This window comes from Cynocephalus volans, chromosome 12 (assembly GCF_027409185.1).
Source record: "Cynocephalus volans isolate mCynVol1 chromosome 12, mCynVol1.pri, whole genome shotgun sequence".
Taxonomy (NCBI): Eukaryota; Metazoa; Chordata; class Mammalia; order Dermoptera; family Cynocephalidae; genus Cynocephalus; species Cynocephalus volans.
Window position 1 is genome coordinate 91183389 of NC_084471.1, and position 27953 is coordinate 91211341.

Genomic DNA, 27953 nt, shown 5'->3' on the forward strand with positions numbered 1-27953 from the left:
TCATATCTGAGTCTGGTGCTGATGATTGCTCTGTCTGTTCAGACTCTGCTTTTTCTTGCCTTTCGATAGTATAATTTATTATTGGTGTTGTTGAAAACCAGATATACTGTACTAGGTAATAGGTACTAAGACAAATCGGTCTTTAGTGTAAGTATTTATGCTAGTCTTGCCAGGAGCTGAGCTATTTAATCTTTCTTATAGCTGGAGGTACCAGAGACTTCAAATTCCTCCAGTGCCTTTTTTCTTTTTTTCTTTCCTTTGGGACTTCCTTTTGTATTTCTCCTTAGAGAAAGCCAGTCTTGCAGCTTTTTCAGCTGTAATTCAGTTGTTATACTGGAGATTGCTGGTGTGGTGTATGGTGTGGAAGAAGGGGAGCATTCGAAAATCTTCTAAGTCTTGGTCTTTTAGTGGGCTTGTGTCTTGGGTGTATGACCTTCACAAGCGTTTCTGTTCCTCCTCCAGGGGTAAAGCTTTCTTACTACTGCTGCCTACTGTTTTCCCTGGCTGTGGCATTCCTAATCTACTTCCTTGATGCCCTTTCTCCTGATGACTGTGGATTTCTCTCCCGCGGGTGAGACAGGAAAGTGGGTTGGAGTTGAGCAGAATTCCCCTTTCCTAGCTGGGCTGTTCTCAATATTGCCCTTTGGAGAGAAGTCCTTCCTACTGGAGAGTAGGCCTTTGTTAGAGAGAAGGATTTCACAGTGGCTATTCTTTCCCACCTCCTGCCAGGGCAACAAGGGATTCTTTGTGAATCCTCAGATCCTCCCTGTGAGAACCTGTCGGTATTCTTGGAGGGAAAGTATGTGTGTGCCGCCCACCCCCCGCCATGATAGCAGCCTCTGTGAGTTTCCCACTAGTCCACACTGAGCCTCCAGCAATTCATCAAAATTATCAAAATTACTAGTTAAGTGTTCCTATCAGTTTATAGCAACCAGCAGCTTCTCCTCCAGGTAAGTAAGTATCAAGTACTATATCTCTCTGGATGTGCCTCTCCCTCCAGATTTTTGGTGGTTGTTTGACAGAGCTGAACATATGATCCATTCTTCACAAGATTTCCTACTAATGGGAACACAGGAAGTAGTTGTAACAGTGAGGACTGAATTGTCTCCTTGTACTTGGATTTGGTCATTGGAATGAAACAATGACTCCAATATAATCTATATTCACACATAGTAATTACTTTGGGAGGTATTTTAGCAAAAGTTTTTTGAGGAATGAATGATTCATGCTGATGAAGGTAGGACTTGAGAAGGAATAGGCTAATAAATGCATTGTTGGAGAATTAAGCAGAATAGCTTGACTCGGGTGGAGGGACCCATAAAAATCAGGAACTATGGCTGGAAATATTAGGTTGTATCCAGACTACAATGTTTGGACTGAAGTATATTTTATTCTGTGGTCAGCATGAAGTCACAAAGATTTTGAAAAGGATAACAGCAAAAACGATGACAATTAATCTAGTAATAGTATTGAATAAACTGAAAGGACACTGGGCTAGTAGTATCAAGGTCAAGATTTGGTGTCTAAACAGAGACAAAAAGGGTAAACTGAGGAAAGCTATAATGTCTTAATACTGAAAAAATCAGCAGTTTGAGAGGTGAAGTTCAGTATTCTGGTCTATAACATAATGAGTTTGAGATGCAGGCAGACCTCACAACAGAGTATTGGGGCTGGAGATAAGTATGAGAGTCATCTGGAGGTTGTAGTTGAAACCTTGTATAGAGATGTGATCTCCGAGGAACAGCAAGACGTAGAGTTAGAACATTTGGGGATATGTGAAGTTAAGAGGGTAGGAGCAAATAAAGTCAGGAAGAAGAGTGTAAAACCAGGATAAGATTGGAAGGAAATTAAAATGGAAGATGATTCTTTTTATCCCTCCAACTTGTGTCTGTCCTATAGGAGCAGACACTGAACTGTGCAGATCCAACATGTCCTGACAGAAAAACAGCTTCCTGTGTAGCTTTGGCCTGCCTGAATGTCTTGCTTCTTGTCAAGAGTTTCATACGAATTCTTTTTATGGTGGAAATAGATGTAAACGTTTCACAGGAAATGGTTAGTATTTATCAGGTAAGTGTCCACACTGATGAGATCATGCCCCATTCACAGTATACAAAATCACGATTACCTCAGAGGTAACTGAAAATGATTTACTCTGCCTTCTCAAGTCAATATATAACAATATATTCACAATATATGCATTTATTTGGGTATTTGTATCTGTATGTATGTGCTATACACACATACATGTAAAGTACAATCAGATGCTTTACACCTGGCATCTAATGCCTTGCTTCTCATTAAGACTGCACGGTTAGGGGCTGGCCGGTTAGCTCACCTGGGAGAGGACAGTGCTGATAACACCAAGGTCAAGGGTTTGGATTTCCTTACTGGCCAGCTGCCAAAAAACAAAAAACAAAAACAAAAAAAACCTTGCATGGTTAGTGTTAAAGGAAATAAAGAAAATGCATGATAAACTTCTTTAGTCATAAGGCAGTTTTCATCGAGTTTGTGAAATGTAATTTTATTAATGAATAGAAGGGCATATTTACCAGACACACTGTCCCCAAATAAATAAAATCCCAGCATCATTGAAAGCACACAAACACACAGTTTTACAGGGTACGATAAAAAGTCAATTTTGATTATGTTCTTACCTGCATTTACTAAAAATCTGAGAAAGACTATTATTGATGTCTAAATAATTATCTTGCATAAAGAGAAAAGTAGAGCACAATTATTTCATAGTTTCTGGAATGATAATTGAGAAGACTTTGCTTTTAAATGATATTAACATATATCACAAAGCAAATCAAATCACATCCTCTGTAACATTACAACATGGAATTGTACTTAAAATAAAACAAAGTGGCTAAAGAAGGCTGTATCCTTTCTTTCCCAATATTACACTAGTTCTATTTTTGGCATGAATTATTAACCTTTTCCATTAGTAGGAAAATGTGCTCTGCAAACTCTCGAATGGCACCACGGCCACCATTACAATTGCAAATATATCCAACAGCCTTCTGGGCAGTGGAACAGGCATCGGCAGGAACGCCACTTAGGCCCACTCTCCTCAAGCACTCTTCATCAGACACTTCATTTCCTATCAAGTAAAATAAATACTGATTACACATTTAAAGTGATAAAGAATATTCTAGCTAAATAATACAAACAGCAACCAATAAGTAACTCTGGTAACTTTAGTTAAGACCTAAGGAACTGCATATAAGAATCTAAAGATTAGACAAAACAAAAATACTTTAAAGTATAATTGAAGTTTAGGGTTTTCCCTAAGCAATTAAAAATAAACTCTTATCAGCTAGAGGAGAATGGGAGTATACTTTCTGCTTGCCATACATACTACGATTATTAGAAAATCTCTACATAAATTACAAACTAAATTTCTTATTAAAGAAAATTTCAAACATATGCAACAACCCTAAGTTCATACTGAATAACTATCAACATTTTAGATCATTTATCCATACTTTTCTCTACTCCCTATCCCCTAGTTTTTTTGGCGGGGAGAGAGGAGGAAGAAATTCTCAGACATTATATTTTAACCCCATGATATAAAACTCACAAAATCAACGATAATTCCTTAATATCATCCAATAACCTAGAAAATGTCCAAATATCCCCAAATTGTCTCAAAATAGTCTTTTTATAGTTAGTTGCTTTATTTGAATCAGGAGCCAGATAAGGTCCACATGCTGCATTTTGTTGATATGTATCTTAACTCTCTTTTAATCTGTCATAGTTCTCTCTGATTTATATGCCACTTAGTTTTTGAAAAATTACCATTTTAAAAGAATTAAAATAAATACTAAATCACAATGACCTAATTATATCCTTTCTTTTCCCTTCCTCCTTTTTTTGGGATGAATTTCAGAAGCTCCCAGTACTTTAAATTCACCATTCTGAGTATAATTAATTATTACTATACTTTAGTTCAAATACTACAAATAAAATGCTGGTTAAGAGTGTATGTTTTAAATTTGTTCTACATTTATGTTCTACTGAAATTTTTCTTTTATTAGTAAATGTATTTAAATTTGAATTGTTTTCACTGAAAAGTGATAAAAATTAAAGTTAGTATTTCTTTGTATCATCCAGTCTTTAAGTTTTATTTGCTAAATTTTACTTACATAGTGTTGATATTTTTAAGTATATATTTTTAAATATATTTTATACACTTAATGTACCCCTTACAAAACACTGCTCTGATTTTTAAAATAAAAATTTGGAGGCTATTCTCTATTGTCTTCATTTTCTCATCTCTACTTTTTATAGTGTTTTTTAAAAAATGTTATATAAATAATGTATATCCTTGGTAGAAAACAAATTTTTAAATAAAGGCAAAAAGATCCTCAAATCATTCTAATTATCACTGTTTATGAATAATCATTACATTTGGCATATATAATTCTAGAGTTTTACCTATATAAATGATGCACTTATTATTACTACATGAGGGTACTTCCAAAAGTTCGTGGAAAAATAGAATTAAGATAATATGAATCTTTCTATGAACTTTTTGAATAGCCCTTGCATGTAGGCACTACATTTAGCATTTTATATTATCTTTGTTTTTCTTTCCATTGGCCATATAAATTTTGGTTTATGTTTATATTACAAATAGGAAAACTAAGATGTAGAGAAGTTTGCTTAAGGTCCCATAGATAAGTATAGCTGGAATTTGTTATATGTCCCATTATAACAGTTTCCTTCCTACAAAAATTGGATCATTCTCTAATAAATGCTCTGTAAGTGTTTTCCCCCATCGAATCTTGACATGTGAGTCAAAGACTGTTCCTGAAGTCCCCAGATGATATGCTTCCAAAGTACTCCTGTCTTGCTTCTTTTGAGGCTCCTATTACCCTTGTAAATATTTATTTCATATATGATTTATAGTTATCACGTATCTTAATTACTTGTCATTATTAATATTTAAAATGTTGATATCATTAGAGTGTAAGCTCTGTAAGCAGTAAGTTTACAGTTCCAGCACCCAGTTCCATGCCTGCATATCATAGGCACCTGATAAATATATCTGCTTACTATTTAAAGAGAAAAGCTTATTGCTACATCTGACCACATCAATAAATATAGATCATAGCATCATTTTCAGTAGTTACATAGTATCCATTTTATGAATATTCTATTTTTTGCAGAATATTTAGGTAGGTTCCGTTTTCCTCCGCTATTGGCACATTTGTACAATTTCTTTCCTGGAATTGGAATTTGGAGAGAAAAACTATATACGTTTTAATAATAGCACAAAAAATATTCAGAGTGTAATTCCTATTACTAGAAACTCTGCGAGGTGCTTTATCCAGATTATTTTATTAATCCCTACAATATCCCTATGTTGTCACATGTACTCTTGACATCTCCAGTTTACAGATGAGGAAACAAGGCTTATCTTATTCAAAACTGGGTAGTCAGTGGTGCAGTGCTGGTAATCATTCTACCAGGCTACGCTTGACATGTATTATCAAACAAACCTCCAGAAAGGCTGTTCCAGTTTAATGCTTTGGTCAGCAGTGTAAGAGAGTTCCTATCTCCCTACAATCATGTCAATTTGGGGAATTTTACTTATCTATTTTTCTTACAAAAAAAAAAAAAAAAAAAATCCTGGTTCATTTTACTATGGCTGAATAAAAAGGTACCAACCAAGATATGCCACTTCTTTCCAGCACAGGCCCATTTCCTTTCTCCATTCATCTACAACTGCTAGCTTGTCTGATATATTGACTTCCATTTTGCAGTCCAGTTTTAAGGAAGAGAGAGTCTGCTTTGAACAGGCCCTTTCTGAGATTAGCCTCACCTTTAAAAAAAAAAAAGGAAGAAAAAATTAGAAAGTGAAGGAAACAGAAATATGTAATAATAAAATAAAACCTTGTAAATAATCCAAGTCACAAAATAGCAATCCTTTGGACCTTCTAAAGGACCAATTATTTAAAATAAACTCATTTAAAAATGCTGACACTTTAAAATAAAGGTTGTTTTATTTCTAATAGTCCAATAAAGGTGAGACAGTTTTCTGCAATAAAATGGATTCTATCTACAGGTAAAAATATAACATACGTTGTTTGATATAATCTAAGATTCTCCTATAATTTAATTCATCCAGAGCAATGTCTCTCTTTCTTGTGCAGCTTAGCAACACATATTTAAGAAATCTAGTGAATTATAACAATAATTAGCCTTCATTTTTAAAAATACACTTAAAGTCATTTTGAATTAAAAATTTCATTTATAAGAATAAGCTACATTAGAAATCCACAGGATATGGTTTGTGCTGACTGTTCCACCCGGAAGTCTTTCTCAAATACCAAATAATTTCCCTGCATGCGCAGATTATATTTTTCCCTCTGAAAGTTTAATCTGAATGCTCAATGTTCAGTTGCCAAAGGCTGTGAACTAATTTCTCTTGTTATTGCCACTTGGTGAAAATGTCATCATTAGTGAGGCGGGAGATGCTAAAGAAGGGAGCGAAGGGGAGAAGAGGATGGGCAGGAGGGTCTCAGACCCTCCCAGAGACTCCTAAATGCCACAGCAATTAGAGACCTAGTGCCTGGCAAGGGGAGCTGCCCGTGTAGGGAGTCCAAGTGCAGGCAGAGAGCTCTCTTGGTCAGCATGTCTTGGGGACAGGCAGCCAGGGTCCTATGCGACCTCTGTAATAAGAAAACATCCCTGAACAATGGTTCTGCCTTTTGCAAAATCACAGTTCACTCTGTGACCTGGTATGGCTTATGTAAGGGTCCTTACAAAAGTGACTCCTTGCAACTGAGCCAGAGAAAGACTTTGCAGACAAACTGCCTGCTGCCTGTTACTGGTCAATTAGAACTCAGCCAGTTGTCAGGGTATACTCAAAGCTAAATTCTACCCTCAAAAATGCTTCCTATCCTGTGATGTCTGGTCATGTTTATTTTTTCTATTCTTTTAAATTATTTTTGCATCCCTGCCTTATATTTTATGTGATTTTCTTTGGTTTAAGAATGTATTTCTTAAAATTGTAAGATAATTTAATTTAAAAAACACATGAAAAATTTTTAAAAAAAAAAGAAAAGAAAAAAAATCCACAGGATATTTGCCATTTTCTAAACGCTGACACCTATTATCTAGAAAATCTTTCTTGTTGCAAGATCCTGTAAGAAATACTAGATAGCTCCTGTTTAAAAGTAATATGTTTACACTTATTAAAAAAACCAAAAAATATTATTTGCTGATGAGACAAATTACTAATTCTACTAATTAAAAATAAATAGTGTATTTTTCTAGGCAACTAGAGGCTATATTTCAGATATTTTAATAATTCTAAAAATTTATATATTTTAATTCCTTGCATGTTCTTTGGCGCTGAATCAAAATCTTATAAAGTATTGCTATATTCAGGAAGCACATACCTCAATACCACTTTTCTTTAATAAACTTATCCCAATAGCATCTTTTACATCATAAGATATTATTTCTTTCTGGTCTCCTGATACATAAATGTGGCCATTGGTGAGACATCCATCAATATTGCAAACCAAAAGTTTTATTTCCTTAAGCTTTTCTTTGCCAAAATAGCCATATCTAAAAGAAACCAAAATAGACCTTTGAGTACAAATGTAATACTAATCATTCCCTTATCAGTGAACTGAAAAACTCATTCTCCACTCAATTATTTAAACATCACTCTTCAAATTTACTTCACATATACACTTCAACTTACAGCGCAAGAACTATAAATACTTTCGTTAAACCAGACTACGTGTATCTTGGGCTACTGAATAAACCACCTAAAAGCATGTTTCGTACACATCTTTTCCACAGGAATAAACCAATTACAAAGATCCTAAGATGTTTGGAGTATTAGAAATCAGTGTCCAGAAGTACAGTTAAGCATATCAACTAAAAATAATGTTAGGTTCTAGAACAAATGCTATAGAAGTTTTTTTTTTTTTTACCTTAGTACTCTTTGCTCTGCAATAGGCCAATCAATATCCACATCTATATCCACACTGTGCTCAGCTCGCATTTCATAGTATGCCATTTTTCCACCCTAAAGATAGTACAAATGTCATGAGTACTGTTTTTAACATTCATTCACATAAACCAAAAACTTTATTATAACACAAAACAGTGATTTTGTTTCTACAGTACTGAGAAAAATTGATAACCCAGTAAAATCAGTAACCTACAACAAATGATTTTTTTATGGGAAAGTACACACAAAACAAAAAGTCTTAACACTTTTCAAATCTATCTACGCAGTGCAAGTTCCCTATTTTTATTTAAATAGATTTCTAGTTTAAGATTGAAAAAAGCAGAAATAATATCTACCCTCCAGTATTCTGACCACAAGGGATTTTCTGAAAATCCCTTAATTGTATACTCCTGTTTTCTGGAAGTCTCTCCCATCATCATCCAAAAGCAGTATAAAGGATTTTGGAACTTCTGTTCCAATTTGCAACTAACAGGCAAGATAGGGGAGGAAAAATAACCATAACATCTGTTGTACAGAACTGTCTCAGATCCCTGAATTACAGAGGAAGAGTGGATAACAGTTGTTCAGGTCACATATAGACAAAGGCAGGGCAGTCTTCTGATTTGGGGGCAAGAGGGCAGGAGAAAGGGCCTTTCCTCTCACAGTAATAATTTGAATGATCAGACCAATTACGGAAAATTTTGTTTTTCAGAATTGCCAAAAATCACACATTTTGTTACAATGAGAAACATCATTTTTATCCATACTTTAGAAAAGGGTTACACCACAGTGCTCCTTAGAAAAGAGCTTGGTGAGGGTGGTATCCATATGTGTCAAATCTAATTTTCCTGAACACTTGAACTTAACTAAATATGCAGTCTACAGTTTGCCTACACATTGACTAGAAGATTGGAAAACATGCTTCTTCCTGTTTTCCTCAGAGCATAAGTTACATTAGAATTTTTCTGCAGAGTGTAGATTTTTTTTTTTAATGCTACTTTCAGTAATACAAGGACCCGAATCCAAATCCTAACAGTACAATTTATTAGCTGTTTTCACCTTGAGTCAATTATTTCATTTTTCAGAGCTGCAGTTTCCTCCTCTGTAAAACTGGAATAGGAATGTGCACTTCATTCAACGGCTAAGCAGATTACATGAGACAACTATGTAAAGTGTTCGATATAGTCCTGGCTATATGCTAAGCAGTGGATAAACAATAGCTATAGCTAAAATTAATAAATTAACAAATATATGATGCAACCATGTAGGTTGTAAAGATAAGAGACTTACTTTAAAATGAGAATAATGAGAATCAGAATAGATAAAATGATGTATTCAAGTTTATAGTTAGATATAGAGTTAGAACTAGAACGTTGTGCCCAGGTTGATGCTCTTTCACCTCTCCTACATTGATTTTTGTCTTTTTTTAAAAGCAATAGAGGTTATTAAACCATACAGACACAACCTAACTGCAAAACAAACATGGATTACAGTTCTGGAGGGAATAATATGAATACCAGGATACGTGGAGACATTGAGTACTTGATTCATTTTTTATCTTAATGTTACAGTTGGAGAAGAATTCTTTTTGTATTTACTCAATGGATTGGAAAGATCACCCTGGGGTAAACCTGTAGGATAAACGCCTAAGATGAAAAATCTTATCGGCTATTGACTTTCCTCTACGGGTTGATACTGTCCTTTACAAACTGTGCCATATTCTTCCCTAGAACTCAAAGTACACATAGAAAAAGGCTTAAAAGGATCTTGCAAAATGAAGGTACAAACCTGTAAATAACCCATCTCTATCAAATGTCTTTTAGCAAAATAGAATGAGCCATTTTCATATAATTCTCCATCCCAGTCCTGTCTACGAGGCCGTTTAGCTGGATTCAAGTTCAGAGGCTCAGTCACTTCACGAACTAAAAGACAAAAGCTACAATAAGTCCACATTGCTTTGAATACAAAAAGTGTTCATTTATTAATTTTTAAAAAGCAAATAAAAATGAATTAAGAATGTAGAATATTTCTGTATCTAGATACATAACTGAAAAAAAATGTTTAAAGGAACAAAATATCAAATAATTCTGATGATTTGTATTTGCTTTCTAATTGTTAATAGAAAAATAAAGCATTGTATAAAGGAATTTGAAATAATTAAGGTTTTAAGGTATTTATACAAATATAGCGCTTTGGGACATCAAAGCAAAGTAGCTTCACAAGAACTGAACTTGTCATAAAATACCCATATTCAATATTTGAATCCCTGAATCTATTTCTCATCATTTTCATCTATAGAAATACAACATGTGGCTATGCCCAGAAGCAGGCAGGCCAGCAACACCTGGGGTCCTAGAGAGGAGCCGAGGGCAGCAACACTCACCCGTAAGCAGGCAAGAGCGCACACCGAAAACACCACTTCCACAGAGGTGGCCCACCACAGCCACCACCACTACAGCCATGGCTGCCAAAAAAGCAGCTTGGTGCCACAGCGGTGGAGGCAGCGGCTAGATACTCGACTTCAATGACACAAGGACAGTCACTGGCAGAGACCAGAAAAAGAAGAGGACATCTCTCTCTGCGAAGCCTACTTCAGAGTAATAGAAAAAGCAACTGCTCTTCTAGATGACCAGACATCAGTGTAGAGATGCTAGAAATACAAAAACTCAGGAAAATTACACCACCACAAGAATATAGTAATTCTCAAATACCAGACCCTATGTAGCAGGAAATCCTTGAAATGACAGAAAAGGAATTCCAAGCAACAATCTTAAGGAAACTCACAGAGATATAAGAAGACTCAGTTACACAGCATGATGAAATGAGAAAAAAAAAAATCTAGGATATGAAGAAGGAAATTTACAAAGAGATTAATACCTTACAAAAGAATGTAGCAGAACTCATGGAACTAAAAGATTCACTCAATAAAATAAAAAAAACACAACTCACAGCTTAAGCAGCAGGCTAGAACAAGCAGAAGAAAGAATTTCTGATCTTGAAGATAGCCTTTTCAAACAAAAAAAAAAAGGAAAAAAGAATTTTTTTTTTTTTTTTTTTAAGATCCGAACCCGGGGCCTTGGGGTTCTCAACACCACACTCTCCCGAGTGAGCCACGGGCCGGCCCCTGGAAAAAAGAATTTTAAAAAATGAAGAAAATCTAAGAGAGCTAGCAGACAACCTTAAGTACACAAACATTGGAATCATAAGTGTTCCAGAAGGGGAAGAGAAAGGAAAGGCATGAAAAACCTATTCAACAAAATAATAATGGAAAAGTTCCCAGGTAGAGAGAGAGAGAGAGAGACAGATCTTCAGATCCAGGAGGCTCAAAGATCCCTAAACAGATTCAACCCAAAAAGATCCTCTCCAACACACATTTAATGTCAAACTAGCAAAGGTCAAGGGAGAATCTTAAAAGCAGCAAGAGAAAAGCATAAAGTCACCTATGAGGGAGCCAATGTCAGACTAACAGCAGACCTCTCAACAGAAACTCTACATGCCAGAAGAAAATGGAATGATATATTCAAAATACTAAAAGAAAAAAAGTCAGCCCAGAATACTGTAGCCAGCAAGGCTATCCTTCAGAAATGAGGAAAAATAGTGTATTTCCCAGGCAAACAAAAACTGTGGGAGTTCACCACCACACAACTAGCCCTACAAGAAATCCTCAAAGAAGTCCTGCATCAGGAATCCATAAAACAATAATCACTACCACGAATACACAAAAAAGAAAAAAAACCCAGTGGTAGAACAAAAATGCAAACAAGAAAGAGAAAGAAACTAAATCTTACCATCATAAAAAACCATAATAACAATGTAATAATGCCCCTGCTTATTTCTGATTTTGGTAATTTTGGTCTTCTCTCTTTTTTTGGTCAGTCTAGATAAAGGTTTACAAATTTTGTTGATCTTTTTAAAGAATCGATTTTTGATTTTGTTGATTTGAGAATAGAGATATTGTATTTTAATCTCTATTTCATATATTTCTGTTGTAATCTTTGTTATTTCCTTATATTTTTGCTTTAGTTTGCTCTTCTTTTTCTATTTTCTTAAAGTGGAAGTTCATGTTACGGATTTGAGATTTTTCTAATTTTTAATATAGGTGTTTACAAGTGTAAATTTTCCTCTAAGCACTACATGGGCCCTGTATCCTATAAATTTTGATAAGTTGCGCTTGATTTTTATCTCAAAGTATTCTCTAATTTCCCTGTGACTTTTTTACCCACTGTTTATTTAGGAGAGTGCTGTTTAATTTCCACACATTTGTGAATTTTCTAAATATCCTTCTGTTATTATGGTCAGAGATCATATTTTCTATTATCTCAGTCTTTTAAAATGTATTAAGATTTGTTTTGTGGCAGGGCCAGCCTCGTGGCTCACTCGGGAGAGTGCAGCGCTGATAGCACAGAGGCTGCGGGTTCGGATCCCATATAGGGATGACCGGTGCGCTCGCTGGCTGAGTGTGGTGCAGACGATACCGAGCCAAGGGTTGCGATCTCCTTACTGGTCAAAAAAAAAAAAAAAAAAGATTTGTTTTGTGGCAAAACAAAACAAAACAAAACAAAAAAAACCCCTAAATGTTAAAGCTGCAAATGTCACAGAGCTATTATATGTACAATACATTTTTATTTTGCTCTCAATAAATTTTATTTTGAGTCTGTTAAAAAAAAGAAATACAATGTATGTGTTACTTTCCTGATGTGGTTGGAAAATTACTTTCATGTAATTATTACAGAAAACTGAAGCTTTCCCCTTTAAATTAGTAAAGCTTTTATATTGATGGACCTGTTTATGTAGTGTATTATACATTCTTACCAGTATTTAAAAAATTTATTACACATAATAATAAATAAATTGTTTGTTTATTATACTGATAATGAAGGCTCAGTAATATCAACATTAATGATTATAACATGAGGTAATAAATTAAGCTTTTGGTATTAGAATACAGAGATTCCCTTGCCTTTCACTAAATTTTTCCTGAATTTGAGTGTGGACATGTGTGGATACATATGTGCACAGGTGTGTGTGTTTAATAGTGGTGGTTATTGAGAATCTTTATTCACTTGTGGCTGTCACTTCTGCAGGTAAAGGCTTCTAGGGATAAGCTCTACTTACTTCCTTAACTAAATCATCCTCTATTCACTCCACCCTGGTGTTTGATATAACCTAGGAAAAAAACTCAGCAAACACATGCTGGATGGCTGCAGGTAACATTTATAGGCACTGGATACAAAGCAGTGGACACAACTCTCTCTACTCTCATGGAGCACACAATCTAGTGGTGGAGACAGGCAGTGAAAAAGAAACTAGATAATTCAAGTGGTACTTTGAAGAAAAGGAAAGAAATGACTCTTTCCTAGAAGCAGTGGCTCTTCCTGGGGATATTTGCTGAGTTTGAGGAGAAGGTGAAAGAAAGATCAAGTTTGGCATAATCAGAGGGATTCTTCCAGGATAAGGAGAAACTAGAAGTTTTTAATGGCCTTGTGGACTTGAGTCACAGATTGCCATCTGCAGAAACCCTATACATGGAGTTAGTTCTTCTCATCCAATGATTCCCCCTACAGGATTTTTGCTGAATGTGCTGTAGCACAGGAGGCTCGGAATGGGCTGGAAGGCATTGATCCTTACAGCATTGTGATGATTAGATTCCAAGTCCTGTTAGCAAGAGCAGAGTGAGATGGGTGTCAGCAATACACACAAGATATATCTCCTGATAAGACACCTGCACTGAGGTGAACTGAAGTTTCAACCCAGCCCAACTCCTACTTGGATTCAAGTGATTAGCCCCTTATACTATCTGTCTGATAGAAGAAAGAATATGCCCTCTTTGGAGGAAAACATGTACTCCAATCTCTATGTCAGGCAAATGATAAAATATGAGACATATGGAGAAACAGATAAATGTGACTCAAAATCAAGAGAAAAGCAATCATAGAAACAGAATTATAAATGACTGAGATGTTAGAATTTGCAATCAAGAACTTTCAAACAACTATCATAACTATGTTAAATAAATTAGAGGGAAAAGACTGCAAAAATGGATGTAAAGATGGAAAATTTCAACAGAAAATGGAATCCTGAAGAAAGAACTCAATGTACCTTACAGGATGGAAAAACATAGTGTCTGAAATAATTCACTGGATAAGACTTATGGTGCAGTGAACATGTCAGAAGAAATGATCAATGAATTAAAATATAAGTCAATAGAAATTACTCAAAATGAAGCACAGACAGATAAATGAATGAATAAATAAATAGTACAAAACCCATGTGAGAGACATGTGGCTATCATAAAATTGTTTAAAATCTATTTAAAAAAGAGAGGGGAGAGAAAATGTGGCAGAAAAATATATGATGAGATAATGGCTGAGAATTTTTGAAAGCTGATGACAGATATCAACCTATAGATATGAGAAGCTCAGAGAACACCAAACAAGATAAACACAAGGAAAACCATAGCCATACAAATCAGAATCAAACTATAGAAAACTGAAGATAATGAGAAAATCTTAAAAGCAGACCAAGGAGAAAAAGATACATTATTTTTAGAGAAACAATAATAAGAATGATGGTTGACTTCTTTTAAGAAGAAAGGGTGACAGAAGATAATTAAATGATATCTTAAAGATGCACCTTCAAAAGAATAACATCTTAAAAACGCAATCTTAAAATGCTGAAAGAACAAAAAAAAGGCCTACCAAAATTATATAATCAATTAAAATACCCCTCAAAAATAAAGGCAAATTAGAGACGTTTTTAGACAAACAAAAGCTGAATTTGTCACCACCAGCTGCACACTACAAGATGGAAGCATATATGAATAGGAATGAAGAACTGAAAGGATAAATATGCAGGTGAAGATAAATGACTATTTTAAAATGATTTTTAAAAGACTTATTGTTTAAAATAAATATAATAATGTGTAGTGGGATTATAATATATGTAGGAATAGATGGTTCTGATAATTGTACAAAGGGTAGGGGATAATAGAACTATATTGATGTGAGGTTCTTAATAAAGCTGTAAAATGCTAATTTGAGGTAGACTATAACAAGTAAAGGGTAGAGTGTAATCTCTAGAACAGTGCTGTCCAACAGAAATATAATGTGAGGCACACATGTAATTTTACTTGTTTATTTTTATTGTTTTTTTTTAACCTATCATATACAATGTAATTGATTTTCATGGCCCTTTACCAATTTCTCCCTTTCCTCCCTCACATATGTAATTTTAAACTTTCTAGTGGCTACATTTAAAAAATGTAAAAAAAAAGTGAAATTAATTTTAATAACATATTTAGCCCAGTGTATCAAAAATATTCTCATTTCAACATGTGATAAATAAAAAATTATTAATGAGATATTGTACATACTTATTTCATACTAAATCTTAGAAATGTAACATTTTACAGTCAAGGAATATCAATGCTAGTGGCTACTGTACTAGTGCAGTTCTAGTATAATGACTAAAAACAACCCCAAATGTTATAGATAATAAAGTAGAATAATCTTTAAAGTATTGACTAATCTGCTAGCACTTTCAGCAATATTGATTTTATAAACAAGAAACATAAGATTACAATCATAAGAAATATCAGTCTGGTTCAGAATCACTGTCCATCAATACAAGATATATCTCCTGGTAAGTCACCTGCACTGAGGTGAACTGAAGTTTCAACCCAGAATATGAAAAGACAAAGCTACTGCCTCTAACATTCTAACATTCACTCTTAATGTTAAAAGATATTTCGTCAAACATTGCTAATTTTCTTAAAAAATACTTATTAATCTGCTATTTATAGATCTGTCATCTGTTATGGTTTGAATGTTTGTCCCCTCCAAAGCTCATGTTGGAACTTAATCCCCATTGTAACAGTATTATGAGGGTGGGAAATCCAACTATGGTATTTGAAAGGCAGGGCCTTTGAGAGGTAAATGGATAATGAGAGCTACACCTTCATGAATAAATTAATCTGTTCATGGATTAATGAGTTAATGGTTTAAGAAGTTATCATGAGAGTAGAGTGGTGGCTTTATAAGGAGAGGAAGGGAGCACATTGGCACAGTCTTCCCTCTTGCCACATGATTCTCTATGCCATCTTGGGATTCTTAATTTCCCAACAGGAAGAAGGCCCTCACCAGATGTGTCCCTCAACCTTGGACTTTACAGCTTCCAAAACTATAAGAAATAAATGTCTTTTCTTAATAAATTACCCAGTTTCAGTTATCTTGTTATAAGCTATAGAAAATGAATTAAGACACTGTTTTAGTCCATTTCTGTTGCTTATAACAAAATAGCACTGAGTGATTTAGAAGAAAACAAAATTTATTGCTTACAGTTTTGGAGGGTAGGAATCCAAAGTCCAGGGAACACATCTGGTGAAGGCTTCCTTTGGTGGTGACTTCAGTGACGGCAGGGTATCACATTGTGAAAAACAGCAAAGCAGAGAGAGCAGAGAGAGAGAAAGACCTCTTCTTTTAAAGCCCTCAGAACCATGCCCCTTACCACCATTTTAAATTCATTCACTATTGCATGGTCCTACAATCCAATCACTTCTTCAAGGCTCTACCTTTCAACTACCACAATGGGATTTCCCACCCTCTTAACAGTCACAGTGGGGGCCAAGTTTCTAATACATAAAACTTGGGGGACACAATTCAAATTTCAATGAGTTTTGGGGGGACATAATTCAATCCACTACATTCCACCCCTGGCCCCCCAAAACTCATGTCTTTTCACATGCAAATACATTCATTTCATCCCCAAAGTCTTAACTTTTTTCAACTTACAAGTCCAAAGTCCAAAGTCCCATCTGTGAAATCATATAAGTTATCTACTTCCAAGATACAATGGTGGGACAAACGTAGGGTAATATTCCCATTCCAGAAGGGAGAAATAGGCCATAAGAAAAGTGTAACAGGGGCCGGCCTGTGGCTCACTCGGTAGAGTGCAGTGCTGATAACACCAAGGCCACGGGTTCGGATCCTATATAGGGATGGCCAGTTTGCTCACTGGCTGAGCATGGTGCTGACAACACCAAGCCAGGGGTTGAGATCCCCTTACCGGTCATCTTTAAAAAAAAAAAAAAAAAAACAGAAAAGTGTAACAGGTCCCAAACAAGTCCAAAACCCAGCAGAGCAGGCATTAAATCTCAAAGCTGGTGAATCATGAACCTTGACTCCATGTTCAACCTCCTCTCCACGCTGGTGTGGGGTTTGGGTCCCCAAGTTCTTGGGCAGCTCTGCTCCTATGGCTTTCCTAGTCTCAGGCCACACTTTAGCTCTCCCATGCTTGTGTTCACTCTGTTACCTCCGCAGGTCTGGGGCCTCCATGGCAGTCCTGCTCTTGTGGATCTGCTAGGCATGGCACTGTTGGGGTTTCTTTGCTGCCAACTCTGACCCCACATTTCTGCTCAGCATTGCTCTAGTGAAGGTTGTCTGTGGTGACTCCGCCCCGAGACAGATCTTTTCCTGAGCCCCCCCAGACTTTTTTCCATACATCCTTTGAAATCGGGGTGGAGGCTCCCAAGCCTTCCCAGTTCTGGCATTCTGTGAGCCTGCAGACCTAACACCACATGGACTCTGCCAAAGATTCTGGCTTGTATTTTCCAAAGCTGTGCATCCAGCCACACCTGGGCAGCCAAAGCAGCTGGGGTGCTGGTGTGGGGAGCAGCATTCCAAGGTGGCCCCAGGCAGCAAGCCTGTGGAGTGTGCCTCAGGCCTGTTCCCCAAGACCATTCTGTCTCCCTAGGCCTTTGGGCCTGAAATGGAAGGGTTGGCCCCACAGGCTTCTGCGATGCCTGTAGGGTCTTTTCCCCCTTCTCTTGATAATCCCATACTTTTGTGTTAATCTTCTGAGTACCATTGAATTTTTCTTCTGAAAATACTCTCTACTTTTCTACCACATGGCCAGGATGCGGATTTTCCAAATCTTTACACACAGCTTCTCTTTTAAATTCTGGCTTTATGTCGTGCCTTTGTCAACATAACTCTGCGTAGGCTGTTACAAGTAGCCATGCAGCTTCCTTAATGCTTTGCTGCTTAGAAATTTCTTCCACCAAATACTCTGGTTCATAAATCCTAAGTTCTAACTTCCACAAAGTCCTAGGGCATGGACACAATGCAGCCAAGTTCCTTGCCCATTCATAGCAAGGTTGATCTCTGTCCCGGTTTCCAATAAGTCTCTTCTCATTTACATTTGAGACTTCCTTAGAGTGGTCTTTATAGTCCATATTTACATAAGTATTCTGTTCACCACCATTTAACCAGTCTCTAAAACATTCCAAATTTTCCCTAGTTTTCTTCTGAGTCCTCCAAACTCCTCCAGCCTTTGCCTGACACCCAGTTCCAAAGCTGCTTCCACATCAAGTATTTGTTACAAGCAACACCCCACTTCTCTGGTACCAATTTTTGTATTAGTCCATTTCTGTTGCTTATAACAAAATACTCAGAACTGGGTGATTTATTTTAAAAAAATGAAATTTACTGCTTACAGTTTCTGAGGCTGGGAAGTCCAAAGTCCATCTGGTGGTGGCGACAGTGACTCAGGGGTCTCACATTGCAAGATGGTGGAAGAGAGACAGCTGAGAGATCAGACAGACAGACTCTCCCCTTCTTTTAAAGCCTTCAGAAGCACACCCCTGACCACCATTTTTAATCCATTCACTACTGCATGGTCCTACAATCCAATCACATCTTTAAGGCTCCACATTTCAGTTACCATAATAGGATTTCATACCCTTTTAACAGTCACCGTGGAGGCTAAGTTTCTACTACATAAAATTGGGGGACACAATTCAAGCTTCAGTGAGTTTTGGGGGGACATAATTCAATCCACTACAGACATCACCTATTTACTCTATGTAGGTCTTGAACTTATCTAACATTAAACATATAGCAATAAAGCTCAATATTCAGCTTAACTCTGGGTTTCCTTGATTTGCTCCAAAAATTTATTTTTTAAGATTTAAGAGATCTTTCCTAGATCTTATTTCTGGGATTTGGTAAATAAGTTCAAAATTTTATACATATAGCTTAACATAAAATCTGGCATAGAGAAAACAATAAATGTTTATTGAATGAAATCAATACATAAATGTATTCATCAATATATTTTATCGGTTTTGATAACATTCACATTTGGAGAATGGAAAATCATTTTTAATCTATCTTCATCATCTTGTATTAATTGCTCTTTTTTATACCTTCTCCAGTTTCATTGCATCTCCCTTACTATCTCCTTTAAATCACACATGTATTAGAGACAATCAGGCCAGTTTTCCTATGCTCAACAAATGTCAGAGCACCTAATAGAAATCACATTGCCTTTCCCCACCTATGTTACATTTACCTATTTGTTAGTGATTCTATTCTTTATTACATATTTTGCTATTTTATGTGGCTAGAAATCAGGCCCCTACTGAGCCCTACAGAACATTTCTTATACATGAAGTTACAAATTTGGGGAAGCAATTTGCAGTTTCATTCTTGAGGTCCTCCAGAACTTTTTGGTAGATGCTTTCTATTTCAATATGATTTGCATGGAGTTTATCAAATAAGGCTAGAACAATCAAAACGTATTTGATCTAGAAAAATGACATGTTTTTCTCAAAAGGCAAATAGAAATAGAGGGTTAGTATATACGCGAAAAGAGTAAAGCAAAGAATTAATTTGGTTTCGCTGTCTTGACTCAAAAACAAGACTTAGAAATAATTATACATGTCATTACCTACTGTAGTTATGAATCAAAGAGTCTCTTTCATTGTCCCCTTTCTACTCCCCTCACTCCTAAAGTATATTTACATATAAAAAATTGATTCTCAGTAAAGTAACAGATTACCTCCTTTCTGAATTTCACTCCATCGAAATTGATGGCGTCTCACAACAGAGAAAACAGAATCAAATCCTTCTTCTCGAATCATTTCTGCCACTTTTTGAAGGTCAGTGGGATGTAAACATGGAGAAGTAGCTTGAATATTTCCTACAATGTCAACCTCTTAAGAAGACAAAAGAAATGAAAAGGACATCAAAATAAAGTTCCTTGCAAGAGAGTAATACTAAGATCTTAAATTCAAATGTTAAAACAAGTCTTGTGAGGTGATAAACAAGTTGGATACTACATAAATTTTGAATAAACTATTAATCAAACTCATACCATTGTGATAATTAAGAAATTCTATGATGGCATCTAGTGAGGTAGAGCTGTCTTTTGAAACTTCAGAACTTCTTCGATGAACTTGTGCACCAAATTGTTTGGCCACATTCTCAATTTCATCATGGTCTGTTGAAACCCACACACTGTTCAGATATTAAAAAAAATAAATAAAACAGCTAAATCACCAAAAGAAATCATTAATAAAAAGGAGCTCTGCAACTCTAAAATACAGCTTACATAATGTTAGAATAGTTTTTGTACCATCAAAATGTTACAGATCCAAGGTAATATCAAATTTAAAGAATTATGAAGTATTTTAATTTAATTATATCAATATCTGAATAAAAATGCAGTCCTAAACATACTAGGTATATCTAAATAGATATACTAGATAGATATGTATTTATATTTTACGTAGATTATTTTTTGTGTAAAACATTATTTATGTAGCCCTAGATATAATTTTATAAAATTGGAAATATTTAGAATTTTTAGGATTATTGATATATTAAGCAAAATGGCACAATAAGTCAAATATAAAGGAAATTAAAAAGATTCTGCTTCTTATTCAGTTTCCAAATCTCTACATTATATGAAGTATTTTAATATATTTGCTAAGAAAAAATGGCCTTGCCTTAGCCAAATCATAATGCTGAAACAGTTTCAAACTTAGAAGAGAGTAAATGCCCAAATTTGGGCTCAAAATAATCAGATAATCAATTTCTTTTGTTTGTTTGTTTAACAATGAACAATGGGTATATAGATATTCAACACAGAATTAACTGGGGTATAGTCATTGATAACAGACTTGAAGAACATGACTTGATTAGCCCAGGAGAGTTTAACTCAACTCTATTAACCACAGCATAAATAGTGTCCTATTTAGACTTTCTAAGATGATGATTAAGAGCAAAATGCTATTTTGGGGAGGTATACTACTCTCTGCTGAAGTTTTGTTTCCCAGACTTTTACAAATTGCCATTGCTAGAAACAGAAGATGCAGATATTACTCTAGCCACAATGGTTTTTCATAGTGATATTACATAGAGATATTTTAATGACTTACAGTCTTTGGAATATATATGTTTGTTCTTTTATCTCATACATTCAAAATCTACTGATGGAAAAGGAAACTATATGTCATGTCTATGCTCAATTGTCAGGAGTGAAAAGAAAGGGAGAAACTAAAGATAATTTTCTAACATCTCTGGATTTCATTTATTAATTTCACCTATTTCTTTTAATATTTGTAGAAGGAGGAATTAAAACATGGGGTAAAGTCAATAACAACAAAAAAAATAATTTCAAAGGAAGCCTGGTAAACAAGACGAGCCACTAGCTAAGGATAAGGTGTCTCAAGACATCTATTCTTGTCACTCTGTGCAAGACAGGACACAGGAGTCCCCATTTTCCTGCATCTTGAAATTTGAAATAATTTTGGGGCAGATTTTTCACTGGGGAAATGTCACAGTCAAAGGTATATAACAAAGTGAAGTAACAATGAAAAACCCCATGAATTTTTAAAATAGGTGAAATGAGGATGATAAGATGGCAATATAGCAAGTATATATTATACATATATAGTAAAAAGTGATCAGTAGAAGCAGAAGAGATGGGTCTTCTGACATCTAATTCATGTCATTAACTGAAGTAAATTACTGAAGCCATTTACTTTATTGTTCTGATCTTTACTACAATGAAATTTCAACACCAGAGGGTTCAGTGACTTTTTCAAAATGCTTGAAAAGTAAATAACAAATAATAGAGGTTTTGGAAGAGGTTTTTTTTCCTTCCTCCTTTTCCCATTCATCCGTTCCTTCATTCATTAAATGTTTACTGAGAGCCTATACTGTCCCAGCCACTACTCTGGAAACTGGGGATATAACAATATATACAGAACAGTCCATTTTCTTGAGAAACTCTTGGACTGTTGGTAGACACTGAGGCCAATACAGTACTACAATTCCCTTGAAACTATTAGGGAAAGAGAGGTGAGGAAGCAGTTAAATAACTATGCTCTTTATAATGCTTGACTTTTTTTACAAAGCACTTTGACAGTGCCTGCTGCATAACATGTGCTCAATATATATTTAATGAATGAATGAAACGGTAAGTGGTTAAGAGCGTGGGCTCTGCCAGGGAGGGGTGCAAATTCTGGCTCCACTGTGTGCTAGCTATATGACCCTGGGGAAAATCCATAATTTCCCTAAGCCTCAATTTTCAGCAAAATGTAGGTGGTGATAACAGCGGGTACCTCATATGGTTGTTATAAGAATTAGATAAAAACCACTTACCACAGAATAAACATTTAATAAATGTTAGCTACTCACTTAAATATGAGTGGTAATAAAGGAGCATCTACACTGTCTGTTAAACCTCGCACTGCATCTGTTAGAAACTGAAGTCCTGCTTTCAGGTCTTCAAAGGTCCAAATGCCTAACTTGTATGTATTATGTAAGGCAATGGCACTATGAATACGAAAATAGCATTCCATACATACATTTAAAATACAATCACCTATTAAAGGGACTTGAGTGAATAGATTATTTTCCTCTGATTTAGGGGCATCAGACGAGGATGGGCAAAAGAGAAGGAATGAGCAAGTGAACAAACAGGCCTGATAAAATTTAAAATCAAGTAGAGTAAATGTCAAAGTCTAATGGGGATGGCTTTAGCCTTGAATGAAGTCATAGCACATCTAACAGGATGAAAAGGAGTATCAACCACGGTGCCTGAGACAGTTGTTTCAAATCATAAACTGCCATTTTAGGAATAACAACATAGCATAGGCCATTCATTAATCAAAAATCCACACCCTAGGAAAACAGTAAAACTTATGTTTATTTTTCACAAGTATGTTAGGCAACACTTTAAAAATCTCTTTGTTCTGAGATTTACTTACACAGCACTGAACCACCATTGAAAATCAAGCTCTTATAAAGTCAGCCCTAACAATAACTCTTAACTAAATGAAAAAAAAAAAATCTCAGCATTTTTCATAACTACTAACTATCCTAGTTAGTATGCAAAGTTTAGCAGCCTTGAAAAGTATTGTTAGCTTTGATTCTGAGCAGGCCAGAGAAACCTGCCTCAATTAAGTCAAATCATGGTTTTGAACAAAATCATCTCCAAGATGTCTTCTAGCCCTGAAAAACACAAATCAGGCAGCTACAATTTTCTTCAATTTGTTGAAGAAAGGGAAGGTGGGAGGCAGAAAGAGTGCTCCAAAGTCCTCTTGCAGCTTCATATAAGTCAAATAAATTCAAATCAACACATTTTATTTGATGATCTAATATATAAAGCATACCAAGATGAACAAGATAGTACCAACTCACAAGAACTTTTTTTCCTAGTATGGCAGGGGTCACCCCAGGCCAAATACAGCCCATCCCTCCCCCTGTTTTCATAATATTTTATTGGAATACAGCCACGCTCATTCATTTATGCATTGTTATGGCCAGTTTCACAACATACAGAGGCAGAACTGAGAAGTCGCAACAGAGACCATCTGGCCCTTAAGAGAAAAAGTCTGCCAACCTCTAAAACAGAGAATAAAGACATATTTCCATTAAAGCTTCAAAGTCAAAGAATGTTAGCACTAGAAAGAATTTTGAAGATCACTGCAACTTTCCCATTTACAACCAACAGAAACAATGGCCAATGGAAGACAAGAAGACTGTAAAAACCTCCAATACAAGGGGAAAATGTCAATAATACATCACATACTATGTGCCAGGCACTTTTTTAAGGGCTATATATACATTATCTCACTTAATCCCCTCAGCAAGCCTGAGGTAGACACAAGTCCATTTTGCAGATAAGGAGACTAACACACAGATAAGTGATTTACCCACAGTTGCACAGTTAATACACGGTGAAGCTGGAATTCAAATCCATACAGTTTGACTCCAAGATCTATGATCTTACCTCCCTGCATAGTAGTGCACACACTAAATGAGGGTACAAACAATGTTGCTGCATATGGGGAAACAAAGGCACAATTGCTTTTCACTTGAGGGGATCAGCAGAGGCTTCATGGAAGTAGTGCTAGTCCCTTCTATCACCTTTTGAGTTGAACTTTCTAAGTCCCTAAAAAGGATGCCAGATTGAAAGTAGCCATGAAAACTGAACAGAGTAAAGTCCTGCTATTACATGATAATAAGTTAGAGATACTATGAGTTAGAAATGTTAGTTAAGGGAAATACCGGTTTTATTTCTTCTAATTGCTTATTGGTATAGAGACAGATACCATAGGAGCTCACACTCTATCTAGATGTACTAAATAAAACTGGTACAGAAAAAGTTGATACTCGAGTCATTTATTTTTTTATGGAATTTTGTACAAATGCATTTTAATAAATGGAAACAGAAAAATCATTGTTTAATATGTACATGTATTTTCAATCATTTTCAAGGCAAAATCCCCAGTGTCTACTGTAATGGCTGTTTGTTGGGTTTTGACAAAATGGAATCTATTACCCCTCACTTTTGGTCATCGTACTCCGATTTTGTTCATGTTACATGTGTCGTATGCTTCAGAGGGGGCTCCATCGCTGGCTCTAGGAGTGGAGGATGTGGCCAAATCATACCAATACAAGCACTGTGTTCCCCTTGCCATAGTGACTAGTTCAAGGATGAGCAGAGCACCCAATAGGACTTTTGTTAAAGCTTGGAGAGCAGCTCTCTTTGACTACACTTAAACCTAGAAGGATATAAGGAATGCTGTCAATGATAAACGAAGCGAGATACTAGTTAAAGTGGTAAGGACGGGTTGTGTTCTGTAATTATTGCAATAGGGTAAAGAGTCCAGCGTGAACTGAACTCAAATTTCCTGAAAAAGCTGGAGACTTTTTAAAGGGTGGGGTGTGCTAAGGGAAAGGCACTGAGGAGTATTAAGGGGGGTTAGTCCATATGACTAGGCCACTTGGGTTTGTTATTTGGTACTTATCTGGAGGAGAAACCAACTTCTGTCTTTATGACAAAGGGACTAGTGCAAGTTGAAGCAAGATAGGCTCATATCTTCCAACAGAGACTTGGACAGAGATCGGGAGTTATCTCCCAGAATGTCTGCATTTCACTGACACTGTGGCTCTCAAGTCCTTGAGGAAAACAGTTTTGGGGGGTAGCTTTACATATCAAAGGGCAGGAACGTTTTCATAATTGCAAGCTTTCTAAAGTCACTGCTCTAAAAGGGGGTTCACGGGCCTATCACCAGGTTTACCATGGAATAAACAGTAAATTCTCCTAGCGTGAGCACTGAGCCTTCTCAGGCAGACATTTTAAGGGGGACTGAGATCATCCTAAAGATATGGCCTTAGGCTGCTAGAAGCCACGCTAGAATCTGGTCAAGTTTCTTGTTGGGAATGTTTGCATGGAGTCCTGTGTGGAGAGTTCTACAGTTCTCAGTACAACCCCCCTGACACCATAAAGGGAAACTGAGGATTCTGATGACAGAATGCAGCACCCCTTAGCCTGCTTTATTTTTCTTAAAAACATCTATCACCACCTGATACAAAATACATTAATTTGTCTGTGTATTGTCAGTCTGTCTTTATTATAACACAAGCTCCAAGAGTCTAGGAACTGATACTGCTATTGCTATAACTGGTCGTTCAGGATATAGAAGAACACTGCCTGTCACGTAGCAGGTGGTAAATATTTGCTGAATGAATGAATAATATTTTGTCCTTGAATATGATTGTACCTCAGACAAGCCTTACCCTTTTTCATTAAGCCAGTTTGAAAGGGGTATACTGACATATGAAACCCAAGGGTTGTAAACGATAGCTTTGTTCTCAATCTACTGTGAATGTGATTTTGACCTCTAGCGCACTCCACAAAAATGAGATTTTATTATATCACTGCTGCCTGGATGCACCTACTTCTCTCAGTCCTTCTATTCAGTTTGTATTCTTTCTACGGTAAAACTATTCAAAAGTCTGTGAGCTTCACAAGGACAAGAACCATGTCCCATTCATCTTGGTATTCCCACAGATGTGTATGGCAGAAATTAGGGCTCAGTAAATGTTACTGAATTGAACCAAATCCCCAAGTCCCTCCCTATCTCTTTTTTGCACACTTCCTATAACATTAGTGTTATCTTTTGGGTGCCAACTCCTCTTTGCCCTGCTCCACCCCGAGCTTCCTTTGGGTTAAAAATTAATTAGCAATTTTATACCTTTTTGGTACCTTTATAAACGAGACTGGTTAAATGAAAATCATTTACCCATATGTTAATATGGGTAATTAATTATGGGTAATTAATATGCTTCAAAAAGTCATCTCTTTAAAAACCAAAACATCGAAAGGTTAAAATAATTTAATTTCCACAGTAACAGAAAATGCAAGTGTAATCAGGTTGAAGCTGCTACGTACAAATTCATTCTTGGTAGAGAATTTTATCTCCCTTCTTTTATGAATGACATCAGCTTGTAACTCTTGACCAATGTGGCATTGGGCAATGTCTCTAAATGATGCGCAATTAAAACTGTCCTTAGGGAAGACGAGGTGCCAAAGACATTCACAGGCACATCATAAAACAGCCAGCTGTACACCTTCCCACTGTCTCTCACGTATGTACACACGTAAGGAGCGTTCTAGATTGTGCTGACTCACAGGCAGATAGCGAGAGTATTTTTCAAAGGTTAGAAAAGGATCTCTAAGCTGAACTTGATCCAGAAAGCCCTGACACTCGACTCCATTCATGAACCTGATGCCTGCTTAATCGATGAGCACCAAGCAGTTTATCAGAGGCTGAGCAACAAGGGCCTCTGTCTAAAGGAGTTCACATATTATCACAGACGTTGCAAGGGGGTGGCCTCCTTTACTTATCCCCGCGAGGTTAACCCGGGCAGAGAGGTCTGCTGGAAAGGGGTAATCTCCCCTTTCCCGAATGGCATTCTCAAGGGCGAGGACTGGAACTGTTCCAGGTCATGACTATGGGCACCTACGGAACAAGGAAGCTGGAGCCCTTCCTCCCCGGGCTCTCGGCCCAGCGCAGACACCCCAGATCTCGCAGGCTCCCTGCAGGAGCGATCGCCGCCTTCCAGGAGCGACGGCCCCGGCGGCCCCCCACCCCTCCGGCAGCCCGGCTCCCTGTCCCGACCCCCGCCCACACCGCGCAGCCCACTCTCGCACATGCGCACCTCTGGAAGACCCCCGAGTCCAGGGCCGCACGCAGGACCCAGCCAATGAGCGGGACCCCCGCCAGGTGCTTAATGTTCTTCAGGGGGATGCCTTTGCTGCCGCCGCGGGCCAGGATCAGGGCCGCCAGGTGCGGGGGCTTCTCCACACCTCGGCCCTGGCCGCCGCGGGAGTTGCGCTGCAGCTTTGGCGGCCGGCCCCGTGACGGCCGCCCCCGCGGGTTGGAGACGGAGGTGGCGGCCCCCTTCTCCACCGAGTCCATCTTCCTCCCACGCCTTCTCCCCAGCTTCTCCACATCCGGGAGCTCGTCCCTCGCCACCTCAGCTCGGCGTCGCCCGATCTCCGCCCGACCGCCCGCGCGGGCGGCTGCTCCGCGCCCCGCCACGCCACGCCCCCTCGCGGGGGACGCCGGGAATTGTAGTCCGCGGCCGCCTCGCCCGAGTCTAGTAGGCCAAGGGGGCTCTGATTATGGGGTCCTCAGACCTAAGCCAAGCAGGGGGAGTCCAGAGACGTCTGGAGGAGGCGCGGTTTCTGGGGTGCTTGATAATGTCTGGAGAGTTCTAAAATAAGCAAACTAGATTATTGATCTTTTGCTAAAGAAATTTCTGGCTTAAGAATTGTTGTAGTGGGTTTCCTACTGCACACCCTGATGCAACCTAACACAAATTTTATATTTTAA

General features: G+C 37.0%; 1 protein-coding gene across 1 annotated transcript; it reads right to left on the minus strand.

Annotated features, from left to right (window-relative positions):
* Window positions 1-2505: 2505 nt before the first annotated feature.
* On the minus strand, window positions 2506-27653 carry CMAS (cytidine monophosphate N-acetylneuraminic acid synthetase). Its single transcript, XM_063075683.1, has 8 exons — window positions 27277-27653; window positions 20132-20274; window positions 19817-19972; window positions 9767-9900; window positions 7959-8053; window positions 7413-7584; window positions 5677-5830; window positions 2506-3103 (listed from the first exon to the last, which is right to left on the minus strand). Exons 1-8 carry the CDS (start codon window positions 27534-27536, stop codon window positions 2913-2915), a joined length of 1305 nt encoding a protein of 434 aa, XP_062931753.1. The 5' UTR covers window positions 27537-27653; the 3' UTR covers window positions 2506-2912.
* Window positions 27654-27953: the final 300 nt, after the last annotated feature.